Here is a 20338-nt window from a genome sequence, read left to right as displayed (position 1 = left end):
TTGCGAGACGCGATGAGTAATGTGGCTTTTAGGTGCCGCATTAAGCCGAGTTTGCAGGGACGCGTGAAGAGATTGCGATGAGAAGAAAGACTCAAAGACACTGCTCTCTGTTTTATCCGTTAGAAGAGCAGCGCTTGGTAATGGAAGGAGACAGCGTGGTAGACATATAGCGCTCAACAACCACCACCCCCCACCCCTCATGAAAACTGCACGAGAAAATGCAGCTGCAGGCGAAACTGGTGCAGCCATCTAATAAAACGTACTCGGTGCACTTCGTCAAGCTAGGCTGACACACACACTCACACACCACAAGCTAACACCTCACACCTGCCGAGCGGCACATCTTGTGCCATCAGGGCAATCGCTTTACATTAAACGGATTACTCCGTGATGGGTACCATTGCGTCTGGGGCCACGAATTGGAGTCTTTTAATTTTGAAGAACCAAAATTAAACAACATAGGAGACTCTTAAAGCAAGTAACATGCAAGGACGAGAGGACTGCCGATATTAACAATCAGATAAACATAATAATTGCTCACCCCCTTCAGTAGGTCTTTATCTAATAGTCAGTAATAAGGACTCATTGGTTGCCATGTCTAATAATAGTAATCGATTATTTTAACCTACTGTAATACCCTGAGAGGTCCTCACAAAATAAATGGTGATTAACAAGAGTGAAAGGTGTAATTTACCTACGGACCTGCCTAATTGCTATATGGCAAATCAGCGTTGTACCTCGCACATATACGTGAAAGCAAGAAATCACACTTGCAAAAACAACGCAACACATACAAACTGAAAGCAGATGGGCTGAAAGCCACCTATGAGAGTGAAATTTATCTGTGAGGAGGAAATGTAGTCTGTGCTCGATGCTGTGTGTTTCTCTGTGAGAGAAAGGATGGAAATTTCCATGGAGATGAAAATTTGGCTTTCGCACCATTTTTATTGACACTGATAGTAGAGAAAGGACGGAAATGTCCAGGGAGTGACTTGAGCTCATCTTTTCCTGTTTGGGCATCATGATTCAATGCGTTACTCCCAGCTTTGTTTTAATAGAGATTTCCTGGTTCAGTTTGATACCAAATCATTTGGGCGTATTTTTTTTTTTCTGACATATAAAAGAAAATGCTGTATATTATACTTATATAATTATTGTTTTGTATTTAAGACTGATTAAATCTGCAATTTGTTGGTTTAAATTTGGGTAATCAGACTACACTGGTCACACTGCTTATTTGTGATACACTAAAAATTCTGATTTCATAATATTAGTTTGTAAATTGGACTATCTAGGTCAATTTCTTTGAGTGTTTTCACATGCAACATAAGGGCTACTGGCTAAAAAAAATTGTGAAAAGTTAAATGTTATTATCTAAGAAAATATTATATTTGTTATTTGGAGAATTTAATTGGAAACTAGTTTTGAAGTAAATTTGGAAAATTTACTCTAATATGCCTTGTGATGATTATTTGTTTACAAATTTGACACACTATTAAGAGCTAATTAACCCTGCAGGATGACTCGTATCTGCCTGCACATGACAGATTTCATGTACATTGCCATGATTAGTCTTGTAAACGTTCTTGTTAAATGATATGCAAATTGATCGTGCATATTCAGCAGTCTATGCATGTTTACAACAAGTCGGACAAAATTTAAGGATCAAATCCGCCTTAGTGTGCTTGCTTACAGGTGTTTTTATTAGTAGTTCATGTACTGACAGGACTGATGAATGGTAAAATGAATCTCTGTCAGTTATCGTATGTCCACCACAGCTATATCGTTTCACGTTAACTATTGGCGAGAAATCACGTGCACCGTCCACCTGGGCTGGATCATGAGAGCTGACGTTCTGCTTGAAATTTGAAAGATGTCAGACAAATGAGCCCAGTCAATACGAGGCTCCTCGAAAACAAATGCTTCCTGATAGGAGAGCGTCCCGGCGTCTCTCTCAGTTCTGGGCGTGTAATTGTCTGTCTGTGTTCTCTAATTGCGGCATAATAAATAAAGCACATTCATTTTTGTTTATGTCTGTACTTCTAATGCGATTCCCTCCAGTGTTGTGCTGCAGATACCTCTCAACTCTGCTTTTTCTCCGTTTTCTCTCTTTTTCCCTCCCCTCATCCCTCTCTCTCTCTTTGTCTCCTCGTCCTCCTGTTCCTCCGTTCCTCAGCACACCTGGGGGCATGCAGGGGATGTCTCAGCATGAATAATGCAGGAGAGCTTCAGAAGTTGTACCTGCTCTCCATTCCTACCATCTCTCTCTCTTTCTCTCTGTCAGTGCATACTTTCCATCTCTGGCTCTCCTTGTCCTCACTTTTCAAGTAAAACCATTATTCCCTTGCGGAGGAGCGGAATGTGATTTCCTGTGTGCTTGTTTTTTTTTTGTTTTTTTTTTTTGTAAAAAAAAAAAGATGTTTGCAGTTTAAAAACAAAAGCAGGCCTGCACTCAGTCCACTCTCTTTCTCTCTTTTGCAGTGGATTTCGTAGACTGTGGCAGAGGTTCTGGCTTGCGTTTCGAGAGCGGAGACCCTGCAGATTTCCGGATAGAGGCAGATGGGACGGTTTTTGCAACACGAACCCTGCAGCTATCTGACAGGAAGGGGCGGAGCCTGGAGATTAAGGCCAAGGACGTGAAGTCTCAAGAGGAATGGCTGGTGCACGTCAACTTCACCCAACCCAAGCAGGTAGGAAGTCCTGTGCTCGTGCACGTTAACAGTGAACGGCGGCTGTGTGACTGTGAATTCGCACTAATTATAACCATGTCAGATCGCTAACGGCGCATGGCGTTTCTAAACTAGCCTTACGCTGCAATTACACCATCAAACAGCCATTGTGCGAATGTGAGCTCACAGAAATGTCTCTCTTCATCCGTAGGCCCTCTGTGACAAAGCCAATGCTCTAATAAAACTATATTAGAAAATTAGCAGAGCACTAACACGTTGATAGTAGGGCTGTAATTAATGTTTAACGATGCTAAAGAGACATTAAGGCAGGAGGATACATTAGACAGTGGAGATCTGGACCCTCAGCTTGGGAACACTAACCATATGTCTCATAGCCATGCCTTCTGCTCAGAGACAAGGAGAATTGACTCTTTATTACTGATACACACATGCCCAACACACTGCCGCCAAGGGGAAGGAGGACGAGAGGAGCCAGCGGGGGAGAGAGTGGAAAAGGGTGAGATAAAGGATCAGAATGGTCGAGGAGGCAAAGGAGGAGAGGGTGAAGGGTTTAGACTAATGCTGGCCAGTCACGATGCATTCCCGATGATTTTGATGCAGTATTCAAACCAAGCAACACTGGGAATATCACTGCGACTTTAATGAGCTTTTAATTTGGCCATTAAGTTTCCTAAAGAACCTGTCATTAGACTAGTTTTGCAACCGGTCTCCTTCCTTGTCTTGTGAGATTTAACTGCATCTGTGATTTAAAGTAGAAAAAGCCATGTTAAAATGGGTGTGTTTGATTAATTTGTGTTTTAATGAATCAGTTCAAAACTTATTTGTGGTATAAGGGTTTTATTTGGAAGGGGAAAAAAAATCTGTATTAAATATATATATATATATATATATATATATATATATATATTTCACTTACTGCCCAGGGTATGAAAAAAAATAAAGTGAATGTAACCATGTATTTTTGACTTTATATTATGTGTAAAAAATGGTTAAAATCACATTTCGTTCTAACATTGTAACACTGCAATCTAAAAAACAAAAATAAAGATTTTAAAGCGAAATGTTAAATTCACTAAATACAAAAGAATTGTGTCAGGCTATTTTGATTACCCCATGTGCTGTCAGCCACACATGCAGCCTTTTTGTCATAGCATATGACGGACCGAGCCGCTTAAACTAATATCCGAAACGAAACGAAACTAGAAACTATGTCTTACCAGTTTTTAAAGGCCTTAATAGCGTGTCACATGTTTGAAACAAATTGGATTATGCACTTTCTCTGCAGCAGCTCAGTCTGTGTCCTAAGCTATATTTTCAGATGTGCTCGTATCAAACTACTGTATATCAATATAAATGGTACTGCCTCACATCGTATCGCTTATAAAGAAAATAATGATATATCGTACAAACTCGATATTCTGCCCAGCCCTATGTGGTAAAAGCCTGCATGGCATTTCTTTGTATTAAATTAAAAAAAATGTTTTAAATACACTAACGTTCAAAAGTAGAAAAAAATCTGTATTTTTTATGTTTTTGGAAGAAGGAAAAACAGTAATATTGCAATATATTTTACTGATTATATTTACTGTCACTTTTGATAAGTTTAATGCATTCTTGCCGAATAAAAGTATTAATTTCTTTAAAGAAAATCCACTGATTCTAAACCTTTGAACAGTGAAGTAGATAAATATAGTTTTTTATTGCTATGTATTGATTTATTGGTGCATAAGAATGAAAGTTATTATATTGTTCTCATGAACAACATAGAATAGTATAACAGTATAAAAAAATTAAACTAATGCTGCTCTTTTGAACTTTCTGTTTGAATCCTGAAAAAAAAAAAATACAGATGACTTGATAAGGTGTAAAAATTATTGTCAAGTAGTCTCAAATGGCTATTTCAAGGATATATATATATGTATAAAAAATAACAATAATTTTTGGCCAGAAAGTATGGGAACCCTGTATACATTATTCTTGAATTCATTTAGTGAAAAACATGCCTTTCTTAAGGTAGAGTAATTTTTTATCGTCTTATTCTTGACATTCTGAATGTTTAATGTCATAAACAATAAAAATCTTAAATGAAAGGTGATCTCAGAGTAATTAAACAAATGAAATTAAATTAAATGTATATCGGCGATCATCAAAAGCCCAGCCCTGTTTTGTACAGCTAGAGAGATAACAAGAAAAAGAGAGGCAGGAAATGTGGAATGAGAGAGAAATGGGAGATGTGAAAAGCTAACGAGAAGGAACATAGGTGAAAAACATTTTTCCATCAGTTCTGTTGATGTTTATGTTGTCGGAGAGTTCGTTTGGAAAGACGGTGCGACTGTGAGAATGTACCGGGGTAATGAGTTAGCTCATCACCTGAGTCACAACAGAGAGAGAGAAAAACGAGTATATCTACCTCGCTTCGTAAACACACGAACTGCCGCCCACCCCAATGTGTCTGGCATTACCAGCAATATATCACCACTGAGAGGAAGAGAGAGAAGATGGGTCAGGAGAAAAGGACGCTTAGTTGATATCAACTGAAATATTGAATCACCTTATAAACAGATTCTGTTCTTGCATAAAGAATTCAGTCTTTGTATTGTGTTGGTAGCTGGAAATGAACTCTTAACTGAACACTCAGAGGGGTTTTTGTTCTCTATAGCACTAAGAGCAGGGCAAATGTCTGGTCAAGCACATCTCTGGCTGCCTTTGGCGCAGGAATAACAAGGCTCAGGGAGAAAGAAAATGGAATAATACTGCAAACTCGACACACACTCTCACATTCACTATGTGGGTGTTACTGCTGAGGGATTTAACGATGGAGCTGCAGTGATATTTATGACCCCATTACAGAGGGTAAAATTAATTCTGTAATTATTTGGGACCAGGGCAGATGTGTTGAAAGTGCCGCAGTGTGTATATGTGTGTGTGAGTGTGCATTCCTTAATGTACATTGAGCATTTCGCTGTTTTTTTGTTTTTTGCTTTAACAGGTGCCAGAGATCCTGTTTCCGTGGCACAGTGTGGTTGTCAAGGGCGACAGCAGTGTGAATCGCGTGAAAAGAGACTGGGTCATTCCTCCCGTCAATGTGCTTGAGAACTCCAGAAAACAATTCCCTGAAGAGCTTGTGAAAGTGAGTGTGTACACAACGCAAAACAACACTGGTTCATCATGTGAAGTGTATTCGAAAACGTACACTAAAAATAAACGTTAAATTCACTCTCCGGGTTGTTATTCGAGTGCAGAGTAACTCAATTTTATGTTTACCCTGCAAAATGTGTGTGTGTTTCAGATCCAGTCGGATAAGGACAAAAGTAACACACTGCGCTATAGTGTGACTGGACCAGGAGCCGACCAGAACCCCACCGGCCTGTTTATCATCGACCCCATAACAGGATACCTGTCCGTCACCAAACCACTGGACAGAGAACACATCCCAAATTTCCATGTAAGTGTGTGTTTATGACTCCACACACAGTTGTTAAACTTTAATGGAGATTTCATCCAAAGATATTTATGTTTGCAACATTATTCCCATTTATGAAACCTTTGAAACCTTTTTTCTTAGTAACTTTCCAGAAAATATTCTCAAAACAAGATCCATTTTTATATGAAACAACGTGAATATCTGCATAAGCATTCAGTTTTAATGTGAGGTTGCCTAATGACCATATGTTTTACTATGCATAACCTCATCTGCATATATTTTCCATACGCATATGACATACAGATATGTAATGCAATGCATTTCTGTATTACACTTATTAGACTATATATATCGGGATAATACTTGGCAAAAATATATTTTTCTTATTCAATTTTTATAAAAAAATAAAATAAAATAATCCATTACCGATTTTTCTTTTTTACAGATGATGTTTTAATGCATTTTCAAGTAATTAAGTAAAATTTATGTTTTATGTCCTGCATGATGATAAAAGTATAAAAGTGGCATTTATATTATAAAAGTAGTGTATAAAAGGTGTAATGCAGAGATTTGTATTGTTCAGTTTATTGTTTTTATCCACTATAATCACCAAATCACCCAGTAAAAGTGTTGATTTATTATTTAAATTTCAGTTTAAAGTTCATTTTATACAAATGTTTGCTTAAGATGATGTAAGCATTTTCCAGTGCCAGTTTTGAGCGCACACATTGTTTAAAGATCAGACCTTTGCTCTTTAGATCCATGCATTCCATCCAGAATAGAGAGAAACTCTCTGAAACTCCCAATAAATTACGTGTGTCAGGGTTACCATGGCAGCCGGTCTGAGAATGTGACCTTTGACACCCCTTTAATCCACTGTACCATGAAGAGGAGAGCAGACAAAATTAAACTTGGAGAAGCTTATCCTAACATTAAGTCACACACACACATTCATTCATTGTGCTCGCAGGGGGGCATTCCCTAAATCTGGCTTTTCCTAAGTAAGAACAATCCTCAATCTCCCCTGGAAGTAGTTGCAAACTTTTCCTGCCTGGTTTCAATACCCTTTCACTTCACCACTGGACCCGAGAGGCTCTTAACCTCCCTCAGTGTCCACCTAATCCACATTCAGATTCAAATTATGCAGAGATTACATGAATATGAAATCATTTGCTATCCTAATGGTGCCAAAGGTGGAGCATCAGGCTTCTTTCTGTCAGCTCGTGCATATATGCAGCAGACCTAAGACTGCTTTAGCACACAAACTGCAACCACGTCAGCTGCAGCAGCTGCTTGATGTGAATAACCGCTGTATATGAGTGTGGTGGTTAAGAGAAGAGCCTCTTCTCTGCTGACAGTGTGTCAGTACTGCAGTACAATTTATTTGCAATAACTTTTTGGTCAAATTGTTGACTACAAGAGATGTGTTGCTGAAATGTTTGACCCTAAACTTTTGACTTTTTGCACTCACAGCTACGTGCTCATGCTGTAGACATCAATGGGAACCAGATGGAGAACCCCATTGACATTATCATCAATGTCATCGATATGAACGACAACCGGCCCGAGTTCACTCACCAGATCTGGAACGGAACCGTGGACGAGGGCGCCAAACCAGGTACACCTGTCTTCACATTTATGTGGATATAATGGTGGTTATGATGAAGGGAAAACTGACATTTCTTGCTTGGCTATAGGTACGTTTGTAATGACAGTGACCTCCCAGGATAAGGATGACCCAAATACAGCCAATGGGATGCTCAGATACAAGATCCTCTCCCAGACCCCAGAGAGCCCCTCCTCCAACATGTTCACTATCAACAACAAGACTGGCAAAATCATCACTGTAGCTGCAGGTCTAGATCGTGAGGTACGACGAAGTGTGTGCTAGTATCAACAGTATACAAAACAACAATACTGTAAACCAGAGGTACTCACCAATGTTAACACCAAGAGCAGTAACTATAATGATAACTATAATGTTGTTCACACTAACGGATGAAAACACTGAGGTGCAGTTACTTTGTCGGTTGCTTTAATTTCTTGAGCTCAGGTGGATTCTGATTGGCTGTCAATGTTTGTAATTGTTCATCAGCTAGAAAAGGTTGTTTTGAGAGTGATTGCAACAAAATTGTTTCTCTGGGTCTTTATCATTGCTATAGAATTACAGTGAATTTTTTAACTTAGCGTTATAGTTATCATATTAGGTATGAACGGATTTTCATTTTCATATTATTTATATAGTATTATAGTATTAAAGTGTTTATTGTTTTTTTTTTTCAATTACCTTTCATTTATATATTTTCAGTTTTTAGTTATTAATTTTAGTTTAAGTTTTATTAATTAATGTGATTTTTATTTTTTATTTCTATTTATCTTTGATGTATTTTTGTTTCAGTTTTAAGCTTATTTTATGTCAGTAAGATGCTAAAATGACATTTCAAATTTTTATTTTTGTTTAGGTTTTCCATCTAATATATGTTTTATATTTGAGATTTCGTTTAATTACCATTTCTTTTAATTTAATTTCATTTAATTTTTGTTATTAACAACAAAACTGTTATCAAATGTTCAGTTGGACCCAAAGAAGGTCTATTTTGATAGGGTTAAGTAATAAGATGCAAACATAAATTTTCCTAGTTTCCTTATCCTTTCAGCCAGTGCTGTAAACCATTCATGTCTTGCATTTTCAACCTAACTTATCTTGTTTCATTTTTATGTGCCGAGCAGAAGGTGCCTCAGTACACCCTGATCATTCAGGCTACCGACATGGAGGGAAACCCCACCTATGGTCTGTCCAACACCGCCACTGCTGTCATACGCCTGCTGGATGTCAATGACAACGCTCCAGAGTTCACCCGAGAGACTGTGAGTGACACACACACAGCCACTTGAACACATGTCTCGCCAAAGCCATCTCAGCTGAAAGTCAATCTCTCTCTCTGCCTGTTTCTGTAGTTCCACGGTGAGGTCCCAGAGAACCGTGTGAATGTGATAGTGACGAATCTCACCGTGACTGACAAAGATGAACCGGGGACTCCTGCCTGGAATGCAGTCTACCGGATCATAGCAGGGGATCCAACCGGACGCTTCTCCATCCCTACTGATCCCGTTACCAACGAAGGCCTCGTTACCGTAGTCAAGGTAACACTTACAACAAAAATTAATAAAAAATGAACAAACTGACAATTGGTCTGGAACGGAGTACGTTAGTGGTTCCTCTCCGGGTTTTCCACTTCCTGAGAGAAATCGGAGAAGCAAAAAAAAAAAAAAAAAAAACGCTTAGATACTGGAATGTCATAAACAGAGAAGCGGAGTGATACAAAAAGAGTGAAAAGTCCCAGGACTCTTCTCAACTGATCAGATTCATGGACCGGAACTAACTATTGTATAAATGCTGTAATTGGGTTGCGCTGCTATTCGCTAGAATCTCGCTAGAGTCCCTCAGGCACGGGTTCAAATGCGGAGCAAAAGACTGTCTCCATGGAAACAGCTTCCACCTGCTGTTCAGCTGAGTTAATGGTTTATGTCTCTTAATTGAGAATGAGTCATTCATTAATTATTATTCAAACATTTCTCCTCTGTGTATTTAATTGCAACGCGATCCATTCATTGTATCACTGTGGTTCTTTTTCCTAACAGATTATGACACTGTTAACTTGATTGTTTGTGTGTGTGTGTGTGTGTGTTTGTGTACAGCCAATTGATTTTGAGATGAATCGATCATTCATGCTGACGGTTGTCGCTGAAAATGAGGTGCCACTGGCGAGTGGGATCCATCGCACCCGCCAGTCTACATCCACCGTGTCCATACGTGTCATCGACGTGAACGAAAGCCCAAATTTTGAGCCCAACCCCAAACAGGTCAAACTGGAGGAGGGACTTCCACAGTGGTCGATGCTGACGGCTTTTACAGCTCATGACCCAGACAGATACATGCAGCAGACTATTAGGTATTAAAACACATACGTGCATGTACATGTGCACTTATAGGCCAGCTCTTATGTATGCATTTTTGGAAATAGCAAGTGTTTGATGTGCTATGTAGACCAAAGCAGAGCTTTCTTGCTAGTCCAGTCTGAACAATTATGGAAACTAAGCTGAAAATGCAGTAGGAAAAACAGAAAAACAAAAAGAGATTGCAAAAAAGTCATGTAAAATGGATGGTCATGAATATGGCCTATTTAATTAATTGTTAATGGCAATGTTTGGAAAGGAACACTAGCTTGCTACTTACTGAATATTTTATAGTATAAATTGTATACTTGCTAGTATTTTTTTTTTATAATCTGAAAAAAATTTGGCATTATGAAATGATAAATATTTGAACACCACTGCGCTACATTTTTGTCACATTACCTCATTATTTTGTTTTATTTAACAATAAACAATTGTCAGTGCTGTCAAATACAGTTATTTAAAATAAAATGTTAAAATTGATAATATTTCTACTTCATAAATGTTAACCACCTTTGTATGGTGTGTTTTAAAGGTACTCTAAATTGTTTGACCCTGCCAACTGGCTAGAGATCGACCCCAACAACGGACGAATTTCCACCATTGCTGTCTTGGACCGAGAGTCTCCATATGTCAAAAACAACCTCTACAATGCCACATTCATGGCCGCTGATAACGGTAGGAGCAATTGTGTTTAAATGTGCATGTATGCAGCAGAAGCAGTTGAGATTGAGTGATTCCATTGATTTTAGCTCTAGGGAGGAATTGCAACCCGAACAAACTGCAACTGAGATATACACATGCCCACACATCCATGTTAATGATCACACCAACAACATATGCAAACTCATTTTGAATGTCTATATGTTGTTCACTTTCTCTGGGTTTTTCCTTTGAAGCACACACATAGGCACATACACTACCCGCTGTGTGAAAGAGTCTACAGAAGTCTGCTAGGCCCTATTCTGCTGTGGTGTTTAACATTCTCGCTGCATCAGAGCTGTGAAACAAACCCCCTCTCACACACACACGCTGTAAATTTGAGAAAGCTTGTCTCCAGAAACACTCACTAAACTGTTGTACCATTTTTGTATGTGGCATTTCAGCAGAAAACCTACCTGTAATCCAGTTTATCCAGACACTGAATGCACTGAAATAGGGAAGCACTGTCTGTAAATTAAGTAAAAGTCATTATTATTAGCACAAATACACCTTTATATTTAAAGTATGAGCCTAGATCAGCACTTTTAGATTGCGCAAACTCAACGCTATCCTCATGGCCAATTATCATTGTGTTGGAAAGCAGGGGGTAATTTTATTAAGCATTTTTAATTTTAAATTAAAAAAGGGTTATTTGAAAAAGTTGTTTGTGCACATTTTCCAGTGATAATTGCGGCTGCAATTTGTGAGGTGATGAAGATTAGTGTTATATCCAGCTGTGTGGTGCAGTCAATTGCACTTTCTACATATGAAAGGTGTCTGGATTGCAGTGGTGGAGTGATGCTGTTCAGTTACTAAAAAATATTTCATATTGTAGTAGTCTGCTGCATCAACCACAACCAGACGCATAATTATTGGCCAACTACGGTTGTAAGTTCTGTCATTGCCAATGTAGTTCAATGATTTAGTGTTTCCCGAACCCATACTGCTCTGGGTGTGTGCTCACAGTGTGTGTGTGTATGTGTTCACTGCTCTGTGTGTGTGCATTTCGGATGGATTAAATGCAGAGCACAAATTCTTAGTATGGGTCACTTTCACTTCACAACGTGGTTTGACTAGCTAATATGATTGTTTTATTATTATTATGTTGTACTGGAAACGCATGCCTAAGGAAATGCAGTGTGCAAATTGTCTTTAGAAATGATTTTTGGTTTTGGGTGTGTCTGTGCTGTAACCTTAATTTCTGTAATAATTAATGTGTAAATCAAGTGCTAAAATAATGCAGACAGAGTGCGCAAATACACAGCGCTAACTTAATGTTCTTAGTGAATTCCTGTCTCAGTTCAGTTGAATCTTTGTGGTCAAGTAGCAGGGTTTCCTATTCCACAAAGAAGCCTTTTTGCATCTAATTCAAAGCTGATTCGCACACCCGATTCAATAAATTAAGGATACTTAGTCGTACTTGAGTTAGGGCTTTTGAGGGCTGGAACAGTTTAAAAATGTGCAGTGAGTGCCAGCAGTAGAACAGAAAGCCACCGCTCCGTCAGCCTGCTGCACTGCACTGCTCGTCTCTTGTTCTTTGTTTAAAGATCAGTGAAGTCGAAAGGTCTTGTTACTCTTGTTGAAACAGAAACTAAGCTCTAAGCTCTAAGTATTGATGGTCCAGTCTGTGCTGGGGCTCTTGTTCGCAGATATTTCATGGACGTGGGCAGCTTGATTGGATCTTATAGACTGTGCATTATGGTTTATAAATGAGTTGGCATGCCCAGTAACCCAGAAGAGAGGAGCCTAAAGTCGTTAACTGCTGTAGTTCGTCTGTATCGTCAGTTTTCCACTATTACCGTTTGGCTCAGATGTCACGCCCACAAACCCTTCACGGTCATGATGCATATTGCACACAATAATGCCAAGAGCTGTACGGAATCAGTTTCCAGGACTCCAGGTGCACAAGCTTTGTTATTAATCATCAGGTTGTGTAGGAGGGGATACAGCTATGACCGGAAGTGATGCAAATCTCGCCAGATGGACAGGCAGAAAATGTTTTAATAAAAATAAATTAAATGGACAGTAAAGACAACTAGCTAACTAATCAGCCTACATTGTGGCAAAGTCTTTTGAACCAAAATTTCTTAAAATCAGTATCTGTATCCTTTCTACCCTCAACTTGTCGTGTGGAATGCATTTTTTAAACTGCATGTTGAAAATAGTGTTTTGAGGGTTTAAATGTTAAATTTTTCAACTATTTATTATGAGCTATTTATTGACATGAAAAACCGCAAATGTTTGAGTGTTTACATGTGACAGCTGCCGTTGATGTGTGGCGTTAATGTTTTTACTGGACTTTAAAGTTGCCTGAAACGCAATGCTTACATTTAAAAATTTAATACAGTGTTTTCTCTCAAAAAATCCTGTCTTGCATTGAATCTTGCGATAGTGTGGGCTGTGAAGGATCCATCTGTTATATCCTTCATGGCCCGGGAAACAAAGAACACATTTCGAGACTGCATTTTAGAGTCTTTAAATTGGTTTGGAACTGGTGATTAATTCGGTCTTCAAATGCAGCCTTCAAAGGATGCAGCCTCTGAATTGGGACACAGCTTATGCTTGTATTGACTTCCCCTTTTTCTTTGTCCATCGACAGGTGTTCCCCCTGCGAGTGGGACGGGTACACTGCAGATCTACCTGCTGGACATAAATGATAACGCACCTCGAGTCTTCCCTCAAGAAACAGAAGTGTGCGAACGCCCCGAACCCAATGCGATCAATATCACAGCCGTAGACGGAGATCTCAACCCCAATGCTGGGCCCTATGCTTTCGAACTGCCCAACCGTCCCTCAGACATCCGCAGGAATTGGACACTGACTCGAATCAGTGGTACGCCACATGGAAAAGATTTCTCTGGAATTAACAATTACTAAATTCTTACTACCAGACTTTATCTCATGTGTTTTGTGGTTGGTTTGTAGGCGATCATGCTCAGTTAAGTCTGAAGATAAGTTATCTGGAAAGCGGGATATACGAGCTGCCCATAAGCATCACGGACTCGGGTAACCTGCCCATGTCCAACACCACCTACCTGCGCATCAAAGTATGCCAGTGTGATCATCACGGTGACTGCGTGGACATGGAACGTATCATGGCAGCTGGGCTGGGCACCGGAGCCATCATTGCCATACTTATCTGCATCATCATTCTGTTGGGTAAGACACACTAGACAGAAACTGTTTCTTCAAGGCAGTGGAGTTCTTATCAGTTGGTCACATTTCTTCCGAAGCACATGTGATCTGCTTTTGGAGTCACAAAAGACTTCATAGTAAGACTGTTGAAGAAAGGATAGGAACAGTTCTGTTCACTTACACCAGTGTTATCATTTGAATCAAAATCGTTGCCTTTCTCTTTTTGGGTTGACTGTAGCTGGGCTTCCATCCATTTTTTTATTAATATGTAATTTTTTTTTTTTATAATTTATAAAATAAAATAAAATATGTTAGATGGAAACACCAAGAGGTAAATCCAATTTCTAAAATGTGCAAAAAAACCAAAACTTAAAAGCTCTGATTGAATAATTCACTTTAGACCAATATCATTTCAGAAATTTGGCTCTGGAGCCAAAGCCTGTCGTCAAAACGATTGGCTACTGTCACCTTAAAAAACAGTTTGACACACCGTCGCCCCTAAAAAAAATGAAACTTCTTTCTTAATAAACTAGCGACAACATTTTACAGAATGTTTTGTCTCTGCTCTCTAAATTCATTTATTACGTTTAATAAAAGAGCCACCGTAGTTTTCCCAATAGCCACAAATTTCTGATTTGCTCAAACTTCTGTGAAAGTGACAACTTTTTTGATTAAATTAAATTTGGAATATGAATGGAAACAGCTTGTGATTAACTCAGTTGCGCACATGAATAATATCACAAAATAATACCAGAATCCAATTTTTACTACCTAAAGAACAAATTTTAAGGAAAAATGACACAAAAATATAGCTTGTCTGAGCGAGCAACAGTAACTGAGAATTGGCTGAACTTTTTCCGGTTTTGATGCTAAAAATTACACACTGCACCTATAACTGTCTGTTCTCAAGTCATTTTGCTTGTTATATATTGATCTATCACTCACTTTCTGTCTCTCTCTGCAGTGCTGGTGCTGATGTTTGTGATGTGGATGAAGAGACGGGATAAAGAGAGACAGGCCAAGCAGCTGCTGATCGATCCAGAGGACGATGTGCGAGACAACATACTCAAGTACGACGAGGAGGGCGGCGGAGAGGAAGACCAGGTACATGCACTCCCTCTCTATTGCTGCTGCAGGCCATTCACAGTTATCCCAGCTCAGAATTACTCAAGACAATCTAGCTTGTTTAATAAAAACATTTGAAAAAGTTCAATTTTAACCAGTCGTTAAATGTTCACGATTTTAATTTGATCTGCGTGGTGCAGTTTAAAATCTTGATGACTAATTTTCAGCATTCGTTTTGCAAGTAAGGCTGATTATAAAGTGACTCGATTTAAACTGATGCAACAGTTCCTGCTTTGCCTGGTGGTGTGAGTATGTGTGAGACTCACGGATTTGCATTTGAACCAAACTTTGGTTTTTGCACAACTGACGCACACACACAAACCAAATCAGATTTGTATTTTATCCGTTTGGAGACTTTTCTATGGTTTTTATGAGTTAATGGTATGAACTTACTCCCACAGGAACCATTTGGAATTTTCTTATTTTAATTAAAACATTAAATCAAAAGAAAAATCCATTAGTAATGTACTTAAGCCTGGGGTATGCTGTGTTTTTCCACCTGCTTCTACCTCTTGCACATGGTTCAGTGTTCTAGCATTTTCAAAGTAATACTCCATAAACCATGAGCACTTAAAGACGTGTGTCATCTTGTAAAAGGGAGATGAATTCTGACCTCCTTTTATATCCATTTCTGTTGTTTTAACCTTCATCTACGGTTATTTAATTGGCTTTTTACTTTTTTAACGGATTCTTGAAAAAAGCAGCCCAACTGCACAATGTAAATATATGTGTCTGAAATCCAAGGGTTTTGAGCAGACCTCTAACCCTATTTGTGGTCGTCTCTTCCCTCTATCTGTGATTCTTCAGGACTATGATCTGAGTCAGCTGCAGCAGCCCGATACTCTGGAGCCAGACATGATCAAGCCCGTCGGGATCCGCCGGCTGGATGAGCGACCGATGCACTCCGAGCCCAACTACCCCATCCGCTCGGCCGCACCCCATCCCGGAGACATAGGAGAGTTCATCCACGAGGTACGCCATGCGCCATAGTCGCGCCATATAAAATGGTTAGATGGCACCAGTGATAGGACCTAATGGTAATTGATTGGTTAATTGGACCATGGTCTATTCAGTTTTGTTGATCATTAGCCAGGCTCAGGGATTCAATATCTCATGCTACAGTCTGTGGATGTGTGCCCTCCCATGCACACACATACATGCAGACCTCACAAGCTCTTAGCAATGCGACTGCGCTCAAAGCAGTGTGAGATTAGCGAGAAACTGCTTAAATCAGGTAATGAATTAAACATTACTGCTAAATGTAATCAGCCTCACTTAAAAGACAGGCAAGCTTTGTAGTCTGTTTGACCGAAACTTGATTTTTTTTAGCAGTTTTTTTGCATTCCAACAAAAATTATCACTTACGAGTTTGGTTTATAGCCGTTTTATGTCTATAGAAAGATTTGTTTGGACAAGAGACTTCAAGATTCAGAATTATGTTTACTGAACCTTTATACGGTGTTTAGTCTATGTTAGCACTTTGCCTGGACAGTGTTATGCCAAGAATAGAACTTTACTTGCACAATATGGCAGGCTTTCAAAACTAAGTGAGCTGTCTTCCTAGACCACCTTTTTGGGCACTAGAGGCATTTTAAACATTCAAATTGAATGTGCATTTGGGTGTTTGATTCACTACCAGAATCAGTTGGGCACAGCTCATGCTCATAAATGTTGTACATACACTTTTGTATATAGAAAGTTTGTGTCTCATGTTTTGTATCTTAATTTGTGTCAGAAATGCTGCACTTAGTACTACTCGATTGCAATAGGAATGAAATGGCGTTTTAAATTTTAGCTTTATAAGAAAAAATAATGACTGTTGAGTGTACAACACATTGGCTTTTTTTTGGCTAAAGAAGTACATAATTCAGTATTTTGCGCAATTAGCCTGTTCCAGAGTCTAGCATCTGTTTGCACGCCGACCCCAAACCTTCTCTGCTTGCCTCTCCTCTCCTCCTCTTTTGTTCCTACTTCTTTTTCTCCATCCCATCCCCCTCTGCACTTAAAAAGCAATAACAAATAAGTAATTTAAACAGTTGTACTAGAGAACATCTGAAATGTGTCTATTTTAAAACCACATCTGTTCTTGGCATGTTCCCCCAGGGTCTCAAGGCGGCCGACACCGATCCCACGGCCCCTCCGTATGACTCCCTGCTGGTGTTCGACTATGAGGGCAGCGGCTCCACGGCCGGATCGCTCAGCTCCCTTCACTCCTCCAGCAGCGGAGGCGACCAGGACTATGACTACCTCAACGACTGGGGCCCTCGCTTCCGCAAACTCGCCGACATGTACGGAGGCAACGACGACTAGCTTACGCCATCACCGCAGGACCACATAAAGAGAAGGAGGATCCGGAGGAGGAGGAAAATTTAAAGAAAAAACATCAAAAAAACTGTGTGGCACTTTTTTTTTAATCGCGGGACGTGGACAGTGTGCAGAATCAAAACATTGAAGAAAACCAATATACCCTAAAGAGACAGAGAATGAAGACTGAGAAACGAAGAGACAAGAAAGTGGAAGGAAGATCACCATGGCAACAAAACCTGGTCTCTCCGAGGCCCTCTGTCGTAGACGGAGGGGGTCTAATGAAGGAAATCTGCCTTGTTTTGGTTCAGTCCAGGATTTTTTCGCCCTAAGTTTGAAGGATCATCGGTACGAAACGAATGAAGAAACGCTTAAAGAACGTTAAATGAATGCTAAGTTACACTTGAATCTCACAGTACAGAAGCACTGGGATATTACGTGCCTTTTTGTACATTTTTTAATTTTGTTTCATTTTTACATTTTCTTTTCTTTTTCAGTCTTTGTTCATTTGACCTGATGATGCTGTTTTTCTGTTCAATGGCTTTGGTGGCTCAGAGTTTTGGAGTGTTTTTTTTTTTTTTTTTCGTCGTGAGCCTGTTTATAACGTTGATGCTTCTACACGCTTCTGTTTGCGTTTCTCACCGTCACGCTGTTCGTTCACGTCGCGTATCAAAACAAAGACTTTGGAAGAGTGAGAGCGTCTAGACAGAGAGAACAGCTTTGTACAGTATGCTAGAAAATAGATTTCAGTTTCTCAATTTTGTTGCGTTTTCTCTTTTTTAACGTATATATTCACCATTTTTCCACCAAAACGTTAACTTATGCAGCCAGTTGCAAAATGGGAGATGAACGTTATTATTCGGTAGCAGAACTTTTTAATGCATTTATTTTTCTCTCTCTCTTTGCAGGTTTTTCTTTTTTTTTTCTTTTTTTTTTTTTTGAAGTGATTTTAGTATTTTGCAAATGAAAATGTTTTTTTTGTTGTTGTTTTTGTTTTTTCATGTCATCTGCCTTAGTCATTCTGGTATTCTTTCATGCCTGGTATTCTTTAATTTTTTACTCCACTGTAAATTAAATGATGTGTACATAGTTTTCGTTTTGTTTCTCCTCATTTGATGTAGTCTACGAAGAAGAGCAGGGCGTGAAGAACTTGTATATGTAAAATTTGGACTACAGACAAAAGGATTTTTGCATGTTTTTATCTTTTCCGTATAAAACAGTCTTTCTGAAATTTATTTACACACAAATAAAGAAATGCCCACCTCAATGGAGACTAAAGTGAATAAGTGACCCAGAAGTGTGGTCCAGATACCCGTTGCTTTCATTCTTCCCCTTTCATAGTGTGTAACATTTCTTTTTTTGGTTTCGCCCTTTCGGCCCAGTTAAGGACCTTCCATTTGCCCGTTCTCTGATTTCATGGCTTGTCGTTCTTTGTCAAGGATTCCCTGTTGACCTTCCGCTTCCTTTGTTCTTCTCTGCTAAGTTCTGCATTTCCATTGTCTTCTCCCCTGGGCCACTCTCATGGATCATCTGACTTTCGAGGCCATACTCCTAAATGCACGATCTTTCAGGATCTTCATGTTTGAACTAAACTGTAAAGGTGGACCGAAGCCCTCATCATAACCGTCTCTGCCTATTAGAGAATCGTATTGGTGTGTGTGCGCGTGTGTGTATCACTGGATGCTGTCAGAGAGGGCCAATTAAAAGAGCAGGATGGAAGAACAAGGCCAGTCCACTCATGAGGCTCAGCCATAAGATGATTAACAGCTTTTTAATGAACGATGGCTGTCCTGAGTTCTGTGGGCTCTGTTTGCAATGACCTGTTGATATTATGACCCATTGCAGCCCAAATGACCAATAAAAGTCTAATTTTGGAAAGTTGATTTGTTGGTTTTCTTTGCTGCAGTGGTGTTTTAGTGTTGTTCCAAAACCTAGCATGTCCCTAGATAGTTGGCTTCTAAGGCAGGCACCTAAGCATCATGGGACCACACTAGTGACCAATTTAGACAAGCAGATCACAAATAGCGCTCCGCATGGGAGACTCGACTCACAATTGATTTGAATAAGAGGTGATGTTAGTATGTTGCTGAGCTAAAAGCTTTCTTAAAATTTTTTAGCCTATAATCATAAAAATTTGTGATGCATTGAAATTTCAGCACGATAATTAAGCTGAAAAAGCAATAAAGTAAAATAATAAAACAATTACAATTTTGGGTTTCAGCTGAAATGTTAAATTAGTGCAGTGTAGCATCTATTACAGTTTGTTTGACTGAAATATAAATGGAATGAAATTAAATATATTTTTACTACATATTTCCATTTACCACATATTTACTACTTAAATACATTTATTTAAAACTAAATTAATACATTTTTTTATTAAACAATATTTTTCATCAGCATTTTCCAGTATTGGGTAAAATACTATATAAGAAACATTCCTTTTGCCTTATCCACCATTTTTAAATTATTTTTCGAAGTACATTATGGGATCACTTACTGCTGCCTTGAGAATGAGGAATCTTAATTAACTAGCCGACATTTTGAACACCCTTTGTGTCTGAAATGCTGCCTACGTATGCAGCTCACAAAGCTTTGGAATGAGATAATTGTATATATGCATGCTAAATGGGCTCCATTAAATGAAAAAAGGAAATACTGTTGCATACCTTGACCTTAAAAGTGATTACTGGCAGCTGGGTCATTATCTGGGTCTGTGCATTCCTGCCTCCATCATTTGAGTCAGTCTACAGTCCACACACACCAACTTGTGTATTTCTGTACTCCCTTCAGGGCTATCCTTTGCTCCGCCTTCTCTATCTAACGTTCTCCAGAGACTGAGATTATTGTGCCGACATCAAAGCCTGGCCTCCCCATGTCCTATTGTGTGTGACTGAGAGAATGAGAGAGCTAAAAAAGTGGAAGTCTTCTTGCTTAAGGTCACATGAAGGATGGGGAATAAGCTTTTCTCTGTGCTGCTATCTCCTTTATGCCACACTCT

The 20338-nt window shown here is 39.1% G+C and overlaps 1 protein-coding gene across 1 annotated transcript in view; it reads left to right on the top strand.

Moving 5' to 3' along the window:
• The window catches only part of LOC127984103 (cadherin-2), a 44322-nt gene extending 25107 nt beyond the window's left edge, over positions 1-19215 (top strand). The window contains exons 3-16 of the mRNA XM_052586582.1: positions 2482-2690; positions 5680-5820; positions 5980-6135; positions 7588-7732; positions 7812-7984; positions 8845-8982; positions 9073-9258; positions 9814-10067; positions 10607-10749; positions 13373-13606; positions 13699-13932; positions 14873-15012; positions 15841-16005; positions 17137-19215. Coding sequence (XP_052442542.1) covers positions 2482-2690; positions 5680-5820; positions 5980-6135; positions 7588-7732; positions 7812-7984; positions 8845-8982; positions 9073-9258; positions 9814-10067; positions 10607-10749; positions 13373-13606; positions 13699-13932; positions 14873-15012; positions 15841-16005; positions 17137-17343 — 2525 coding nt within the window. The 3' untranslated portion in view covers positions 17344-19215. The remainder of the gene's footprint in view (positions 1-2481; positions 2691-5679; positions 5821-5979; positions 6136-7587; positions 7733-7811; positions 7985-8844; positions 8983-9072; positions 9259-9813; positions 10068-10606; positions 10750-13372; positions 13607-13698; positions 13933-14872; positions 15013-15840; positions 16006-17136) is intronic.
• Positions 19216-20338: the final 1123 nt, after the last annotated feature.

This window comes from Carassius gibelio, chromosome B20 (genome assembly GCF_023724105.1).
Source record: "Carassius gibelio isolate Cgi1373 ecotype wild population from Czech Republic chromosome B20, carGib1.2-hapl.c, whole genome shotgun sequence".
In the NCBI taxonomy this organism is placed as follows: domain Eukaryota; kingdom Metazoa; phylum Chordata; class Actinopteri; order Cypriniformes; family Cyprinidae; genus Carassius; species Carassius gibelio.
This window is presented reverse-complemented; position numbering and strand designations above follow the sequence as displayed.